Consider the following 19,958-nt stretch of genomic DNA (forward strand, 5'->3'; position numbering starts at 1 on the left):
AAAAAATGAACCAAAATTAGTCAAAAAAATATTGCATTACAATAACATATTTCAAATTAAAGTTAAATATTTTTATTAATATTTTAATATTCAAAATATTTTAAATATGACAACAGTTAGTTAAGGTCACAAGTTTTCTGTGAAAGATTAAATGTAGTATATTTTTGAAGATTTTTCAATAACTGAAATTTATAAGCATTGAGTAATATAATCTAATGTTAAAAATAGAATACATTAATTACAATAACTTTTGCTTTTCAAGAAATCTCTAAAATAATAAATAATTTGTTTGAAATTACATTAACATTTAAAGTATTAACGTAAAATTAAATTTCTTTAATTAATTTTCATAATAATTTTAATAAAATATTTTTTCTTGTTTATTATCATTTGACTTTTAAATAATAATATCAAATGCAAAAAATAAAATAAAAATAATATTTTATTGTTTAAAATATTGCTTGAAGACATTTTCCTAATCTAGATATTATTGTTTAATGGATCATTGAAAAGTCTTCATTTTTAACAATTATCTAATAATATGTTTTTCATTTTTATATCATTTTTAACAATTATCTAATAATATGTTTTTCAAACGGTGAGTTTGTTAATTTTTAAAATAATTATCTTAAAGTAATTTAAATGGTAATAAAACTATTATTTTATGTTGACATTAAACTCAAAGTTATTTCTTATTTTACATTTATAAGCACTCTACTTTAAAAAGTAGTTATAAATAATTGCAGTTTTATTAATAATCAGAAATATGATTTTTTAGAAGAAAAAAAATCCTAAAACTTAAACACATTACAATTTTAAAAGTGAATTTCTTTTTTAAATAAAGTGGTTTTCATGGGGAAGAAAAAACAGCATCGCAAGATTTAATGTGAAAACACATTAAAAATGGGGGGAAACCGTTGTTATGACATACTACTATATTAGGCTATTAGCAATATTATTAGTTATTGTTCTCAACTGAATGAATGGTAGTCTATGTTTACCAGAAGCATTGTTGACTATATCATATTTGACTTTTGATGGCCATTCTTCCAAGTTCCAACACTATAATCATCAAATTTCAGAGGATGTATCCAGCTAGTCGGGGGGACAAAAATTTGCATTTCAAAATTGTCAAGATATAACTATCATATTTCAAATTTCAAACTAAACGTTACATTTTACATTGACAATTAGTCCTTGAACAAGATTTCACATTTACATGATCAAATACAGACCTACCATTTAAAATTATAACAACAGATTGAAGAACCATGAGACCAATTTTGCACGACGCATTGCATTCTATAACTCATTTTGTTAATCTGATGAGTTTGGGTTTGAGGATACGCTGGAGGACCCCGCAATCTTCTGGTATGCACTCTTTTCATGAATAAGTGGTTCAGTGACCCAAGAGCCATTAGGAGTAACTCCAAAACTTTTCTGTCTTTCTTTGTAAGATGCCCAAGTAACTATATATAGGCCGGCAACGATTAAAGATCCCCCTAGGATGCTATCATCACATCACATGGATAAAAATATAAAAATAATAATAAGCTTCTAAATACAATAATATCATAATGCAATACTATAGAAAAGGTGAAACTTTTATAAGTTCAACTAGATAAGACATTTTATTAAGCTTTCAATTCTTCTATTTTCACTTCTTATCAATGTACTCAACCAATCAGAAACCAACTTTGGTGTAAAGTCAACAAACATTGAATGACGGTGTAAAAAATCTTTATACCGTCAATGTATATATATTATTTATTCCTTTTTTTTTAATGTTTTACCCTTTAAAGTTGGTGAGTAGCGATCAAGTTAGAAAATAATGCATCAATAACTTGAAGTGGTAGGAGAGCTATACCTTCCCAAGTAAATTGGGGTGCCAAGGAAAATTTGGGACAGGAAGGCAGAAAATGCAGGTTGAAGTGGATTGTAAAGGGCAACCAAAGCTGGCCCCAAGATCTTATTGCTCCATGTAACGATTCCATAGTTAAGGGCAGATGCAATAGTTCCCTGAACAAATAAGGATATTTTTTTTGTCAAAATCTACATGTTAATAATCCACCAAATAATCCATTAGAAGGTGAATCAATTAAAATCTGTGTAGGAACTCAACATAAACTTTCAATCTTTTCTGTAGTTTGCATTTCTCTATTACTTAAATACAATTTTCAGTGACACATTGACGTGATCTTTGTCTTTGGTGTCAGACAGTAAGTCATTTTTGCCCTCCATTTATCAATCATGCTTCACCAGATAGAACAAATTGCTGAATATCACAGCAAGATCCCGCCTTATTCTCAAGTTTCAACTATTGCTACTGCGAGGTAGAAGCAGTATTGTGGCTTTTGCCGATAAGGTCAATTGCCAAGTTGAGTTTATTAGGAAAGCCTATCTATGTGATTCATACAGATGAGATCAAACTAGCTTGGTCGCTATACAGAAACTAGGACACAATTTTCTCCTCTTTTTTCTAAACATCTAGGCGTGAGAGTGGCTAAAAAAATATTAGCAATACAGAACTAAAGTTAGAAGATGCAACACAAACATCTGTTTTCATCTAATCTCAAAATTTGTTCTTTGCTTGCTTCTTTTATTTAATACCTACATGTTAGTAAATCAAAATAGACACAAGAATTGAAATTTCAAACTTATATCAGACATAAAAAAAAGTAGAAAAAAGTAATTTCTATAATTATATTTGAATGATGGCATGAAGTTTGTGATGTGTCATGTCTGAGATATTGTCAACTGCACAAGACAATAAACAAAGGGTTTAGAAGAAAACACATACGGTTGCATGAAGTAAAAAATTGCAGTGACTCACAGCATATACAACGGCTAGTATTTCTGATTGTGTCAAAATCCAGTCAGTTGGCTCATTAACCATGAATAATGATGCAACCACCATCAGTGCAACTCCAAAGAAGAATGAATATGCTGTGACAGACAGATTTGCAGGATACTCTTTTAATAATGGTGCCTGAAAATAATGAATGGCAATAAATTAAATATGCCAACAATCTCACAAATAAAAGAACCAAAGATCACAACAAATCAGTTAATAAAACGACCTAATGTTAAGATTGGTGCTTCTGGCAATAAGTAATTTCATGTGATAACAAATACAAAATGATATTAATCCAAAGAATTGAAAGAAAAATGTGAAAGCTTTGTGAAGTTGTCCAATATCAAAGTGTGTGATTTATAAAGAGTGTATTCTGAATGGAGGGAAATGGGAACAAAAGCAAGAGTTTACAAAGTGTGCTCTGAAGGTTTTTGTTTTTAGGATGCATAATCAATATATTACAACTTATCTGCCCTCACCCTACTTTCCCCCATAATTTGAGGTAGAGGAATACCTAAGAAGACTCAATGAGAAACCGTTAAAGTAAATCTTGATGTAAATCATCATAATTGGTGGGGAAAGGAGAATTCCAAATAAGAACTAATAGAGTCATTTCAACCTCCCATGTCAATAATACATAGAAGCAGGAGCTTAGTAAATGGGTAATAGAGGAAGCAGTGATACAGATCACTTTTTCCCTTAATGAACATAACAAAAATGTAGAGTAGATACCTGAATGGCTAGAAAAGCAGCCATACAGATGCAGTTCCCTATCAAGAAAATAACCCCAAGCTGAAAATTGTCAAATCCAAGATCAAGTAAACCATTGATTAACCATCGAGAAGCCTCTGGCTGGCCTCTAGCACTTATTTTAATTTGTGCAACTTGATCCATTTCTGTATCTCCTATCAAAGCTGGACCACGATAGAAAACCATTAATATGGCACCTGAAACACAAATAAGCGTTCCTCCAACCTTTGCCACACCTTCATATCTGAGCAAGTTCACTTTTTCTATGCTGCAAGAGTAAATTTATTAAGCAACACATTATTTTATGTCCTGGTGTGTCTGAATAATTTCAAGAATATCCACATTTCCAATGATTGTGCATTTGTGTCTCTGTGTTCTAGAAAAAAGATGAATTAATGATTAATAAATAAATTTTATATAATAGTATAGACATTTAAAATACTCAAGAAGAAATGGATAAGAGTGAAACTGACCCCATGATCACAGTAAACAGAAATGTAAAGACTGGAATGGCTGGCTGTACAGCAGCAGCATAAGTTGGATTAGTATAACTTAAACCAATAAGAAACAAAAGCTGGTTGCCAAATATCCTGATCATGAATCATGAAGAAAAAATTAGAGTATGCATTAAAAAATCACGAAAATGGGAAATAAGTGACTATAGCAAGAAATCTTACCCAGTCAATCCAAGAAAGAAGAATGACATCAGTAGCTTCTTGGTAATGGGTGGTCTAGTCCGTCTACAGCCAGAAAGGTAAAAATGTATAATTAGGATACTAGCACATCCGAAATAAAGAGAAGAACAGCACAACTCATAAAAGAGCACAGAAAAGTTTATGGTTAAAATTCCACTTCTAAAGTTTGACTGTGTAATCCAGTTAAATGTGCAAAGCAGGTCATCATCTTATACAATAAGCCAGGTCTCTGGAACCATTACCATAGCAACAAACAAGCATAAGTAGCACATTTCTAAAACAAGATTTTAGATGACGATTATATACCTCAAACAAGGATAAGCCAATTAGTAGGAAGAAAAAGTGATCAATAAACTCAAGTGTACATTTTCATAAAATTAGTATGATGAAGCAACTATTACAGGTGTGTTTGGGAACCATTTGCATCACTGCAAACAGGAGTTCACACTTTCCAAAGCATGAAAGTGGGAAGCAAGATTTTGAGCATGTTTGGGAATCTGTTGCAAAATTACGTTTGAGGCAAAAGTAATTTTGTCAACGGATTAAGACCCTTGTTTTTGCGTTCATTTTGTTTTTATGCGTACGCCACAGCATTACCAACTGCAAACCAAACATGCACAAATTGATGTTAAACGTCTATTTGCCCCATTCTAATTGTTAACCAAACACACAGTACATCTCTAGCACGTGTTCATATGAAAACTAATGAATGGTTTTATATGGCATCTCTAGCATGTCCTATCACGCAATTTGCACTCAAATTCAACTTTTTATTAGAAAAATGAGGGAGGTAAGATTGTACCGTACCCTACACTACACCCTTAAGATGAAAGGTCCAAATTATTCATGACCTAACTATTTCGCCAAAAACTTAACCATTTAGATGAAGACATACAAAAACGGTTTTATATTACATCTTTAACAATTAGGACCATGCTACTACCCGGCTTAGAATGTTCAGTGAATTGTACCAATTGTCTGCATTTGCTAAGTGCCAAAAAGAAGACCCGCGTACAAAGGTGTCTGAGCATCCAATCCAACTGGTTAAAGACTTCTCAAAATCCAAACTTGTATCAACTTGCCAAAGTTGAAGGCAAGATGCCAACGAGGAATATTTATTTCTATATTATATAAGATGTTCCGCATCTTTAAAATTTTGCAACAAACGGATGAAAGAAAAAATAATTAAAAACAACGGACCTTTTTATAATTTTCTTTTTAATTTAATAGTCATGCACTACCAGTAAAAAAAAACAGAAATTTATACACGATCAACCAATTAGAAATTTTCTAAGATGATTTGTGATTAAATATAGCATATAATCAGAAATGGTTGAAGGAAGAGGGAGGAAAAAAGAGCATGCCTTTCAAGAAAAAAAGCGAGCGGAGCAACAATAGTGAAGGCAAGGAAATCGCGGTAAAAGCAGAAAACTAGTTGGTTGATCCCAACATTAAGTGCCACTTTGGTTAGGACATGGTAGCCACCATAGAATAGCTGCACCAGAGCCATGCCCACATGAGCCTTCCAAGCCTCTGATACTCCCATTGATTCTAAACCTGCTTCCATTACAATATCCAGAGAGAGCTGAAATGGGGTGGTTGGTTGGTTCCTTGATTCTTGTTTTGGTTTGGTTTGATCAATTTTCTGAGTTTCACAAATAAGTCTTATCCTACTATCTGGCGTGGACCCTGCCTAGAGTTTTTAATATTAACAATCAATTAATACATATAGTCACTTTCTCACGTTTTTTCCTAAATATACTTTTCTTTTTTTCAATCTATACTATTTTATAATTTAATTTTTAATATACATTACTTAAATTTTTTCTTTTTTTATTTAAAATATTATAAAATATAAATATTATATTATATAATTTTTTAATTTATTTTAAAATTATTTATTTATTAAAATAGTGTTTTAAAAATTATTGTTTTTTTATATCTAAATATATCTTATTATTACACCATTATATATCAATGATTATGATTACCTGGTGAAAATTCTGTATGAATATTTTACGGTTTTCTTGGGAAAAATTGTTAGAATTATTATAAAAAATAAAATAAGTTGTAAGAGTTGCCTTAAAAGTGGTAATTTTTTTTTTCTGAAGTTGTAAATTTTATAATTTTAGTTTAATTTTTTTTAATTTATAACTCTAAAATTATATTTTTTTTATTTTATGATTTTGAAGTTGTAAGTTTTTTAATTTATTTTTTATATATTTAACGGAAGTTGTAAATTTTTATTTTTTTAAGATATTTTTACTTGTATTTTTTATTTTACTTTCAATTTTATAAAAAAATCATAAATAATTTTATTTATTATTAAATAAATAAAATTATTTACATTTTAAAAAAATTTGAAAGCAAAACAAAAAATAAAAGTAAATAAAAATCTTAAAACAAAAAACATAAAAAAAGAAAAAAAAATACGACTTCAAAATTGTAAAATATAAAAATAAATTAAACTTACAATTTCAACGTAGTAAAATAAAATAAAAATATGATTTTAAAGTCATAAATTAAAAAAAAAATCTGAAGTTGTAAAAAAATGTAAGTTAAAAATAATAATAATAAATTATAATAAATGTTTCACTTCTAATTCGGTAATAATTTAAAGTCAACAATCATATATATGTAAAAAGCCTAAAAAAATTTCCTCGTTTGATAAAAGAGCCATATTTTACGCCAACAATCTGGCATGATAACAATGTTTCACTAATAAAAAAAGGACTGGCTGGGACTAACGAAAGAAAAAAACCTGGTATTGATCACAAAACATCAACCAACAGTCAGAAACCGAAAGAATTAACGACAAAGGACTGACAACGCATCAATTGATGTGGGGAACATGTGAGAACGACCGCGAAAGTAGTGTCAAAAGAGAGAAATTGAAACATGTGCAAATTTTAAGGTTATTTAAATGAAAAAAAATAAGAAGCGTTAATTATGTTTGATATTTTTTTTTCAAATTTCATGTTTTCCCCTAAAATTGGGTTTTAGCATTTTTCTCCTGTTAACAGTTTTAATCTATCATGCAACAGCATTAACATAACGACAACAACCACGTTATTAATGCCGTAACTTATCACGTCGTCACTCGTCAAAGAGTTTGATTGAACAATTTAACTTCCTTAATTTATCAGAGCAGAAAAGAGGAATGAGCGTAGCATGTACACAACGGGTATCATTACAAATCACGAAAGGTCCAACATGTTCAAATTTTTAGGTTTCAAATTGCAAAAATATTGATGCCGGCTATTCGATATCAATTTCATTATTTGTATAACTGAGTGGATAAAAATTTGAGACTAATGGTGGATAAATTGATAGTTGAACCTAGTATTGGTGAATATCTCGGTAATTCGAGTAAATTTGACACCAATGATGTATAACTGAATTCTAGTCTTACCGTGAACGTAATTAAAGTTCATCTCACGAAGACCAAAACTCTGATTTGCTGAAGGTTGCTGAGTATTAAGATTATCGTTAGATGCAGCGAAACTACAAGTGGGGGAATACGAGAAACCCAGAGAGTAGGGGAGAGTGCTGTGAAACATGAGTGAGGAATAAAGTTATTTACGTAATTGTACATTATAAAAAAAAGAGAGAGAAAAAAAAAGGAGTGCATTTAACAAAAGCCAATCAAATTTTATAAAATGACACGTTTGATAACTTTTTCTAAGAAATTATATTGTGTAGGGAAGTTTATAAAACTATAAGATTAACTTCAATGAATTATAATCATTAACAACAACAATAATAGAATTCCGATATAGCATCTCAAAAGTTAATAGATAACAGAATTATTTATTGTAAGTATATCAATACAATCTCAAATGAGAAAGAGAGAGGTTATATACGTAATTAACAAACATAATGAACATAATGAGCAAGAGGTCGGACTCGGAGCTAAACAAATCGACAAAACTTAAATTCCTAATATAGTTCTTATCTGATTAGGTGGATGCCTTGCCAACGACCTGGGGTCCGGATAACCATTCTTGGGATCCATAATAGCCTTATAAATAAGGTCATAAGCTTCGGCCAGTGACCTGGCCACGCCAATAGTAGCTTCAGAACGCAACCTTGGAACCTGCATCTGCTCAAATTCCGGCAGGGAACTTTCACTTCCCAAGATAAGGCCAAACAGAGCTTTCAAACACTCCGAAAGAACAGCTGGACTAGTGTCCTCCATCTCAGCCAATGGGGTACCCACTTCATTGTCCCCTTCCTTGTGGATTGAATTCTGGAAGTGCGGCATCTTCTCTGACAAATTACATCTTCTTAAGATTGCATCAGCTTCTTTTTCCACGAGAACACACAAATGATTATCTATCATTGCTCCAAGTCTTTTCACGTAATCAGCAACAGCCTCGTATCCAGATAGAGGTTGTTGAATGGCACACAAGCAGTTAATGAGAAAAATCTTTGAAGGGGTTTCACTAGTCTGTCAAAACAAACATGGCATAAGTTAAGGCAAACGTCGTACAAAACCAAAAGCTAGTCTATTGGATAAAATAAAAGAAACTTTCATAAAAGAAATCCAAAATTTGCCTGTTATATTTACAACATATATGTTTAAGTTGTTCTCCCATATTCCTTCCACTTCATACCTGGAATAATGGAATATGGAACTTTATTTGTTGGTCCACAAGATTATACATTTACAACATGACATAGAATTTCTGAGAAAATTTCCAGTAAAATTACAGAATTTTTCGATTTCATTCTCTAGATTCCAAATAAAGTTTTCATTTAATTTCTTGTAGGACTGATTTTAAAAGGTTGTAAACATAGACTCGTGCACCAACAAGAGCAAATGAAAAGCACGTGCAGGCGCACACACACACACACAACCCCGGATCATTGAAACTTATTTTGTTTTACTAATTAGTATCTTAAGGACATTTATTGATTAAGATATATTTAATATATTTTATTAAGTGTTTCTTATTACTTGCGAAGTATTACATGACTTTTGCAATTTCAATGCAAAAATTTCTCTTTTTCATTGAATACTTTCCACTTTTGTTTTCTTAACTAGTGCCTTAAGGGCGCTAAATAGCATTCTCTCTCTCTCCCCTCTCTCTATTTTTAATAAAATGGGAATAAAAGTTTATTAAAACGCAGAGAAATAAAGTTCATAGCAAAAGCAGGAAAAAAAAAACTAAAATCTTTAAAGCAGAAAATATCTGTAAAACTCAAAAAGAGAAGGAGTAAGAACAGACCAGTGAAGAAGATGCAGAGCTACTATTTGACAAAATTGCATCAACTGATGATTTAGTAAGTTGACCAGAGTCGGAACTCATCCTACTTCTTCTTGATGAATGGCCGGCTCCCTTTGACTTGTGTGCCTCCGCTGCTTGTTCACACATCTGCAACAAATAGGAAGCCAAAGCAATTATCTCCTATAATTCATTAAAATCGCAGCCAATGACTTCTCAAAATGAATAAGCAAAATTTTGTTGTCTTCAAATTGGATGTTTTACAATGGGGAATAAAGGGAAAATAAACCTAGGGTACTACTCTACGGTGCAGAGTACTCCTACAAACAATATCAAATACTCTTTAAATAGAAATTATAATTATTACTCAAAAGCCAAATAGTTCAAGGTCTACAGCGATAACCTATATATAGACAGTTGCAAAATGTAAAGATGTGTACTTGATTCAACTTACTTTTAAAGAAAGAAAAGCTTATTTTTCTAACTTTCTAAGATAACTTTTAAAGAATAGGTGATTATTTCTTCCACCAATAAGGATTACCAGACATGTACAAAATTCCTAAAATTATAATCCCAAATAATAACTACACAGAATGATATGCTATCAATTATCAAATGCAGGTACCAGATTGAGAAGTATACCTGAACTATTGGATCCAGTATAGCAGATATAACTGGACCAAAAGCAGGTTTTTGGCCAGAAGCAGGAACCATCATGCTGTTGTAGTTGTCGATAACTTCAAGAAGTACAGATACCCCTTCCCTCACTGCTGGTGGCGGGGAAAGATCAACAGCAACAAGTGGGGGATACCGCAAAAGCTTTTCCCCTCGACCTTTTAAAATATCAAAAAATGTTTTCTGAGCAGCATCTTTCAGTGCCCATAGTGTATTACAAAGTGCAGTTTCTCGCCCAAGTAAATCTGAGATCTATAGGACCATGAGAAATCATAAAAATATATTAACATAAGGAATTACTGCAATCAAGAAAGAGGAACAAAGACCACAACTTACAGTGTAGCAGTAAAATTCAAGTGTACTACTGAGTTTGTAGGATACTATAAGACTTGGTTGAGACTGTAAAACTTGTTCAACTCTCAATTTAAACGGTCGACATACTCCTTCAAAAATTCTATCAAGAACAAACATCAAGTCAGATTCTGTCTTCCCAGAGCCATTCTCAGAGTTATTGGAGAATTGCTTCGGACCAGAATCGGTAATTGTATCTGGATCAAGTAATACAGCTACAAGTTCACGTTCAGATGCCAAGGCCTGCATACATACAAAAATAGTATATGATGAACAAATAAGCCATGGCAGAAAAATAGCATTCAGAAGAGCCAAAGTGGCTTCAAGCATTCATCCACAAGGCTTTCATGTCATACCTGATGCAACCAGCCTAGCATATCACCAACATATCGTAGTGGGTCATGAGCATGCACTTCAATTGGTCGAGGCAATCCACCAGGTCCTCCACGTGTAAGAGCACTTATAAATCTTCTAAATAGTGCATTGTGTCTCATATTGGCTACCTGCAAAATTAGTAAATCAATATTTTTTTACGCACAAGCAAAGGATGATAAAGACAATCCAAGTTTCAATTTGACAATAAGAATATTCTTTAGATCTTATTATTGATGAGGTCCACTGACAATTTTTTTTTATCATAGTCACCAATAGATGGTGCAATATAATATGCTTCAGAATACAAAATATCTCAATATTACCTTGGAAGATGGCCAAACTTTAATCCCAAGAAAAACTAGAATTGTCAATTTTAGAAAAAAGCTTATTAAATCCACGACAGAATTACCTCTTCAGCACAATATTTGAAAAGGACAGATCTTTCCCTTAGGTAGCGCACTGCAGTTTTCAGAAGCTCACTAACTTCAGGATTGTCAGTGTCACCCAATTTTCGACATTCAGCCTGAACCCACCTAGAAATGAATATTATAAGTAGTTATATATATCATAAATCTAGTTGATCTCAATACAAAGAAACAACTTGTAAGAGACTTTGAGAAAATACAAGATAGAAAATGTCTATCTTTGACATTTATATCAACAATACATACAGAGATTAAAATTCACACTTCATACTTGTAGTAACTCACACAGAAAAAATACAATGCATGCTCTAGCCATATGAGGCTGAAGTAGATGAATCTTCACCTGCATAGGCGCTCATAAGCTCCTTCTTGATACACAGCCATCATATCCATCAGCTCTAAACCAGCACGCTGCAATGAAATTCCTTAATTTAATAAAAAATGAAATTTTATTTTAAACTGAAAGTAACAGCTAAGAATGGGGCAAACCAGCCAGAAAAAGGCCAATACTAAGTGAAAATTGTGACAGAAAAGCAAACAGCATACAACAAAACAATTATTGACATGAAGAAATAGAAAGACCCAGTTGCTTCGATCATTTATAACTTAGAGAAATATAAATATAAAATTAATAATATTTGTTAATTCTATTTAATTATAGAACATCTTACTGTGCATTTTAAGTTGTCAGTAATGGAAATCTTTGGAACTCGTACAACCAGAACTAGGGTTGATTAAGGATTAAACTTCGTACCCCATTGTCCAGAGGCTCTTCGCTATGCGAAGGTATGGGGGAGGGTTGATTAAGGATTAATTACTTCAAATTATTGAATAATAGAGAGCATATGCATCCAGGAAACTTTCATTTTTGTTCCAAAGATGTGCACCTCCTTCCTGTTTGCTACACTCATAACATAAATCCTTTTCCACATTCACCTTTGTAACGCTATTACCCACTTTGCAACAACAGCCAGCTAGCAGAACTCTCCCCACTTTAAGTCAAGGATGCAAAATATTGCACAAGAGGATGAAGAGTATTCCCAAGTAAACTCATAATCATATAGGCATTTTGGGTTCAGAATTCAGATTTCAGAAAACAGGGTTTGAATTGCATGCATAATATAGGGGGATAGAGACAGCAAGAAGATTACCTGATGATGTGTCCTAAGCAACACTTTGCAATTGGCATGAATCTCTTGGACATGAGATAATGCCTTGAAAAAGTTTTCATTCAGCTCTTCTTCTCTAAGTGCATTTATCTACAAATAATCAACAATTAATTGTAAGCAAGAACAAAGTACATTTATTTCATTTAATTCACAAAGCCATAGTTCAAGACATAAAACATTAATTTAAACCTCTTCAGGGGAGAGCTGATAATCACGTAAGAAACATGCTACAATCTCTTGTCTTTGTGTAGTAGTTTCAAGCTCTTGTTTGAGCCTCTCTGTGGTGCCGATAATGTCAGCGGTGCTAGCACTACAACTATTCAAAGCCTTTGCTATCCTGTAAATATAGAACCTAAAATTTTATCAAAGAATCTACAGACTAGCAAAATAAAGAGTTTATTCTCTTTGAAAGAACAATTAGACAATTTCAAAATTTTCAAATGTAACCTTGATATTCTATGAGGCAAAGTTTAAAATCCCAAAACATGAGTCATAAACTAGTGACTATGGAGCTGCACTGCTAAAACCCAAAATTGAGAATCACAGGTTAAAATTCCACATGTAATACAGAAATTGAATCTCTTGATCACAAGCCATACTCAGCTCTAACATGCTTGCTAGCATGGGATGATGGAACTGCCTGCCTTGTACATAATTTAGAAAAAATTTCCTAACTATTTCACCCAAATCACCCACTAAAAGCCCAAGAACATCCTATTAAGTGATTGAAAAACAACCTAAATCCGAACCAGAACTCTAGACACACACTACACGATGAGCAAGCTATTTTTATTCCTAATTAAAATTATAGCTATTTTTTATTTATCTTCTATTCTTCTTCACGTGGAACATTGATTTCTTTGTGCATAAAATGCATATATGCACAAGGCATCAGAATAATAAAACTAAAAGGATATAAAAGGTTGAATCCCAGGTCACATAGAAATTATCTCCTCAAAACTGCATTGTTCTCCTTCACCTGCATTTTACAAGCCCTGCCAAGGTAATCTTTGAGCGAATATGTTTACTATGCTTCCAAAGGATACATTATTTACCAGGATGGAAAATGATTAATGATTTATCAGTAAATTTCACATCATTATCTCATTTCGATTTTTGAATACTTATTTCAGCAGTAATCAGTTACATGGACACAATGCAACTAGCGTCTATATAAGCAATTCCTACAGAAGCAGAAGTGAATGCAACTCAAAATCACTCTACTGAGCTTCAGTCAACTACACTCGGCATCAAAGCATACAGAAATCTAGTCACACGCGCATCAACTTGTTATGATAAACACGCAAACACGAAATGCAACTAAGAAACTCTCTGAAACGTAAATCCAGACCTGTCACAGCACTCAGCGAGCGCATCGACCTCGTTCTCCACGCTATCCAAGGCCTAACAAAGAAAATGCAGAGGGATCAGAACAGCGGAAGCAAGTGAAGTAACAGCGGCGGCGGGGGAGGAGGAATTACCAGCTGCGCGGCGTGGGAAGCGTCGAGGAATTCGCGGTTGATGGAGAGGGCGCGCTTCTCGATGGTGGATCGGAGGTTGCGACGCGCCTGAGGAGTGTTGTCATCGTAGAAGGAAGAGAGCGTGTTGAGCGAAGACAAGAGGTCTGGCGTATCGATCCGAGATTCTAGAACCTTCTTCAGCTTCCGTGACAGACCCGGCGCTAGACCCGCCACCGTCGTTCCCATACTCTTCTTCTTCTTCTTCCTCTTCTCCGATCTCGATTCAGATCTTTGATCTAACTTGCTTTCTCTGTTTCTAGCAATTTTGTTCGTTAAACCCGGTTCGGGATGCATACCTGTCGTGTCTTGTAAGTTCGGGCTTGATGGACTTGTTTTGGATGTTGACTAGAATTTAACTTGAGGCCCATGTTATTTTCAACCCTCCAGCACTTTTTTCTCTTCTCACTTCCTAGTTTTTTTTCTGTTCTACCCCTTTCTTCACACCACCTCCTCCTCCTCTCTCTCTTTGTTTAAAATTTTTCCCACAAGTCTTTTCTTTCAAAAGACAATCATTTTGAGACATGTCAGTATACTAAGTATGGACATCTCTCCTAGTTGGAATTTGAACTTTAATTCACCATAGGCTAATGCTTCCTGCACTCCTTTTTTGCCTTCTAGAGAATGGTTCATCTGAATTGTAAAATTACATTCTGAAATGTATTTTCTTTTTTCGTTTTTAGAATGACCAATTCGAAATTTCAAAAAAATATTCTTAAAAAAATGCAAGAAGCCACTGGAACTGGGAAGCAACAACCTTCACCATATTGTGAGAGACTACATATTTTACTAGACCCAATCCCAATTGGTCTCACTCACTTTCTTTTAACCCTTTTCTCATCCTTCCACTCCATTCTCTTCTTTCCCATGAAACACTTCCTTCCTTTGCCTCTTTTCTTTTTCTCCTACTACCATTGTGCCTTTTTGTATTGTATTTTTTTTCACTTCTCATTAATTCGAAGGAACTAGTTTTCATCTTTTATGTAAGAAGAAGAAAAATGAACAGTGGAAACTTGTTTCTATTGGAGTATTACTATCAAAGAAAAACAAAAACAAAAGGTGAGGATTGGAAAGAGTAAAAAGAGGAGTGAGAATAACATGGGCCTCAAGACGATGTATCAGGCCCATGGAGAAAGGAAAATAAGATGGCCGCAACTGTGTTCATATATTTGGTTTTTTAGTCCATCGCAGTTGTGTTGCGATACTTTTTGAGTCCATCATAGGTGTGCTGTTGACTTTAAAAATTATTTAACCAAAGAAAAAAGTTTAAAAAATTTACAAATCATCATTATCATTATATTATTAATACTATACAATTTTTTGTTGGTGAATCATCATACCATACATGGGGTATAGACACGATCACATTTAGCTGTAAAGGTAAACTGAATAAGTACTATATTTTTTAGATCAATGGTTGTAAATTGTAATGTTGTACAAGTACAAATTGTGTCTTTCTCTTTTCTTTCTCACGAGATATTCGTTCTCCCTTCTCGCATTTGCACTGACTCAGAAAACATGCAATATGACTAGACATATGATCATATTTTAGTTTTGTTTTACTATTTATCATGGCTACATTCTTGTTTATAAACCTTTAAATTTTGGTTTGGATATAACTAGTTTTGTTTATAATTATTGTCACGGTAAGTATAGATAGTTTTTCCTTCTTTTGGTGATGGTAAGTACAGATAGTTTTTCATGAATCTTTCAATTTCGATATAGATAACTTGACTTTCATAGCTTCATTTATATAGAGACAATAATATACATTAACTGGTTCAAACGCTGTGTGAGTAAACAAAACAAAACCAAAAAAAAAGTGCACATAAACACATGAAAGTTGAAACAATGTGAATAGATTTATATGTATAGAAGAAAGCAATAGAAACTGGTCGTACGGTCATAAATAATAATTATCCCCTGGCCTACCAAGCAAGGGAGCAGGAATTAGTGCTTCTCTAGCTAGTTTGCACAAAATATGGTATCACGTCCTTTAGTTGAGTTTTTTCTACTTTTATATGATATTTTATCATAAAATAAAAATATCTTTCTCAAACTTGATATTGCAAATCATTCTTTAAGCTAGCAGTTTGTCTTTCTTAATTATTCAATTAATAAAATATACATTGAGAATATTTTATTAATTAGATGGTGAATTCAAGATGATAAGATAAATTACAGATGCATATACTGAAATCAAAGAGAAAGAATTTTGAGAATGTGAATTCTATGAGTAGATTTAGCATTGACCTGGTCTAAAGTGAATCCAAAAGATGTCTTCTCGTAGTGCTTTTATTAGCTGACACTCATAATTAGATTTAAAAGGGAACTATATATATCTATTCATCTTTTTTGTTACAGTATAGCATTTCTTTTATTGTTTTCAGTACTAGATATCAAGAGCAAGGGGAATCCTTATGAGTCGAATAGAATAGAACTAATGTTATAGTTAAATATTTGATGTACTCCCTTATACATCAATTTTTTTTAATTATATTGTACAATTCAAAAATAATTTATAAAATCGCGGTATAGTATATGAATAGACTAAATGTATTGATGATAGCGAAAAGTATAGTAATTAAACACCGAAATCAATTTCTAAACAAACAAAAAAATACTCAAAACAATTTAGTTTTTTTATGAAAGAAAAAAATTACAAAACAATAGTTTCTAAAGATTACAAATATTGAACACTTTAGTCTTTCCAATCATTTGAGAAAATATTTTTAGGCACTAATTTAGATCACTAATATTTTTGTCATGAATTATATACACAGTTCACTTTTTCAAAGACTAATAGATATATGGAAATTAAGAAAGAAAAAAAGAAAAATATATATATCGAAGAACTAAAATATTTTACATTTATAATTTTGAAGGATTACAAGACTTTTTCTTTAGTGACTAAATTGATTTGAATATTTTTTGTTTTAGAATTGAATTAAGTGTTTACTCTTAAAAGAATAGAGCTAGCCTTACGCTTGGTAATTTCAAAAATTTACAGTACTATTATATTTTAAGATCCTAAGGGCACTTGTTAAATCAATAGATAGAAAATTTGTATTAAAATTTTTTGTTGAGATTGTGGCAAAAACCACAGATCCTAATAAAAAAAAATATACTTTTGATTCCTTAATAGGTATTCTTAAGGTACTTGTTAGTTCCTTCTAAAAAAAAGTACTTGTTAGTATTTTCCTCATATTTATATTATTCGCATTATCAGTTTGTCACTCAGAAAATCAATGTGCGTTAGTCCAAATGTTAAAAAAAAAATTGCATTTTCAAATCTTAAATACGAAAAAATAAGTGCTGAAGGAGGTAGAATTTAATTTGTTCTCGCAGATGAGTTCAAAATCATTTTTAAATATCAAGAGTTCTAAGATAAATAAAAAATAAAAAATACTTAGAAATAGTTTAAAGGCCTTGAAAGTTGAGAGTATATATGAAATTAACTTTAAATTTATATTTTTATTATATTTTAATGGCGTTGGCATGCATACAATGTTTTTTATAAGCTATATATCAGGAAAAGCAAAAGCTACTGACAAAAATTCAATTATTGATGCCAAAAGGTTGGTCATGTACGGGGGATTTTTTTTCAGCAAAGGTTTTATTGGGATGATTTGAAAGAAAAAGAAAAACAATCCATTAATAATTTTTTTTAAAAAAAAAAGGGAGTAGGAGAACTGAATTTATTTATTTTTTGTACAGAGGGGGACTGAATTTAAATGTTCTTAATAGGGAAGAAGGGTAGTGAAAGTCAATTATTTCTCAGAATCTCTAAATCCAACGAGAAAGAAAAGAGTTTACAGAAAAGTTTGATTCTTTCTTTGCAAGATTGTTATAACTTAACTATGATTTCATGTTTGAGTTTTTAAAATTATAGAAATTAGTCTCATAATTCTATCCTTGAAGAAAAATTCAATTGGTCAAGAAGAGAAAGAAATTTATAAATTATCTTTAGTCTTAATTCTTTAGCAATATAAGACTATTTTATCTCTATCTTGAAACACTCATTTTCGCTTCATTGGTTTTTTTCTATCCATATATGTCAAGCAAAATTAGGGAAATAACCATAAAAAGGAACAAAGAAAATATCATGATGATTTAGAAAATAAATCAATTTATAGCAATTATGAATCAAGTGTCGTTTCCTCAAAATTATATAAAGAGAAGAAAAAAAAATATTAAACTCGTCTATGATAATGTATAGACATTAAATATATATATATATATATATATATATATATATATATATATATATATATATTGAAAAAAGTATTTCATAAACTTCATAAATATTTTATTACAGTACGTTATATATTATTCTTTTAAAAAAATCCTCTCTTGCCTTTCTCCTCTTACCTATATATGCCTCTTGTTTCTTCTGTGAAAATTACCATAGAAGTCTGAATAGCATTTAATTTGGGGCAACAGAAATGACTGTATGAGGTTGTCTAGTAGCAAAGCACAAATATATTAGAATTCTTGTATCCATAAAGACCCGTAATTACATTCAACTATAGTAATCTATTACTTAGTAGGGCAAATTAGAAGAATTAAGTTGGAATTAAGCTAAACACGTGTGAATGCAGGTAGCTCCAATGCTTACGTGAGAATGACTGAATGAATAGTGTTTTGTGCTGCACATTATATATATATATATATATATATATATAGACACACACAACACTGTGCCATATATTGCGCATGCTTTCTAGCGTATCAACTAGCATATTGCTAAGAGGGGCTGCGGTGGATTTATCTATACGGATATTCAATACACACAATCATTCCAATTATCATGTGCTTGTCCACTTTCAACAAATCTAAGATGTACATTCAATTTTAATTAACTTTTGATCTCTCTTTTTCCCTCAAAATCCTCTAGCACAATGACTCACACCTATATCCTATATACGTATCCCATCAACTACTTGATCATCATCATGGCCAGTCTATATCTCTAGATCCGTGAATATATTGTACATCATTTCAGCAATTATGGCTGTGGGGGGCGAAGAATTGAAATCCCCTAACTCCTACAACTCAATTGAGAAAATAATGGAAGAAAGGAAATGAGATGTTAGGAAAAAAGCAAAGGAGAGAGATAATAAAAATAAAAATAAAGGGAAGGAACAAGGGAGACACGCGCGTGTTTTATGTGGGTTTTGCTGTCTGAAAATCTTGCAGTGGCACCTGAGATTTGCCGGTTGCCCTTTCTGTCATTACCTTATTCCACATCATCCCCACTTTCATGCATGCCCCTCTCTCTCTCTCTCCCTCTCTGGGGGGTCTATTTATCAGTGCCAGTGATCCAATTTGGAATCTATCACATGGACCAATGTACAATGTGTGCAAAACATGTGTAGTACAATATAAAATCACATTAAAGTTAATTAACATAACCAAATAAACATGAATAACTGTCACGAGATTATTCAGGTTCATCAATAATCTTAATGAGAGTTATAATTTATAAGGTTGATTTAGTGAAAAACAAGAAAGAGAGAAAAAAAACTGTAAGTTTAAATTCTTTTGTTAATAAAAAATAAGAATAATCTTGAATTCAAGATTTTAATATTTAGTTATATTAAATATTTTTAAAAAAATGATTTTGGTTGCTTATATTCAATTTCAACGTAATTATCTCCTCATGTAAAATATACATATAGTCTAAATAAAAGTTGATTAAATAGGCACATGAAATGATGGTACCTGCTACTCCAACAACACAGGGAACAAATGGGGAAATGGGCACAGGCTACAAACCTATATGATGTACACTGCCTTGCATATATCCTAAAGCTATGGTCAATTACTCAAATTCCTTTCTGCACAGTTTGCCCATGAATCACTTCATGAGTCATCAGGAATCCATTTCTTTCAATTCTCCTAAATTCTGTCCATGAT

General features: G+C 31.9%; 2 protein-coding genes across 2 annotated transcripts; both read right to left on the reverse strand.

Annotated features, from left to right (window-relative positions):
* Positions 1-1,119: 1,119 nt before the first annotated feature.
* LOC100793730 (auxin-induced protein 5NG4-like) lies at positions 1,120-5,971 on the reverse strand. The gene is made up of 7 exons (NM_001255465.3): positions 5,664-5,971; positions 4,282-4,344; positions 4,078-4,194; positions 3,587-3,872; positions 2,834-2,989; positions 1,868-2,019; positions 1,120-1,510 (listed from the first exon to the last, which is right to left on the reverse strand). The coding sequence occupies exons 1-7, from the start codon at positions 5,864-5,866 to the stop codon at positions 1,318-1,320; spliced, it is 1,170 nt and encodes a 389-aa protein (NP_001242394.2). The 5' UTR covers positions 5,867-5,971; the 3' UTR covers positions 1,120-1,317.
* A 2,104-nt stretch (positions 5,972-8,075) lies between these two features.
* LOC100794254 (conserved oligomeric Golgi complex subunit 6) lies at positions 8,076-14,351 on the reverse strand. The gene is made up of 11 exons (XM_003537659.5): positions 14,004-14,351; positions 13,874-13,926; positions 12,712-12,859; positions 12,505-12,612; positions 11,697-11,764; positions 11,338-11,461; positions 10,910-11,056; positions 10,539-10,796; positions 10,170-10,454; positions 9,531-9,677; positions 8,076-8,749 (listed from the first exon to the last, which is right to left on the reverse strand). Exons 1-11 carry the CDS (start codon positions 14,334-14,336, stop codon positions 8,231-8,233), a joined length of 2,190 nt encoding a protein of 729 aa, XP_003537707.2. The 5' UTR covers positions 14,337-14,351; the 3' UTR covers positions 8,076-8,230.
* Between the last annotated feature and the right edge of the window lie 5,607 nt (positions 14,352-19,958).

Source organism: Glycine max, chromosome 11 (genome assembly GCF_000004515.6).
Source record: "Glycine max cultivar Williams 82 chromosome 11, Glycine_max_v4.0, whole genome shotgun sequence".
NCBI lineage: Eukaryota > Viridiplantae > Streptophyta > Magnoliopsida > Fabales > Fabaceae > Glycine > Glycine max.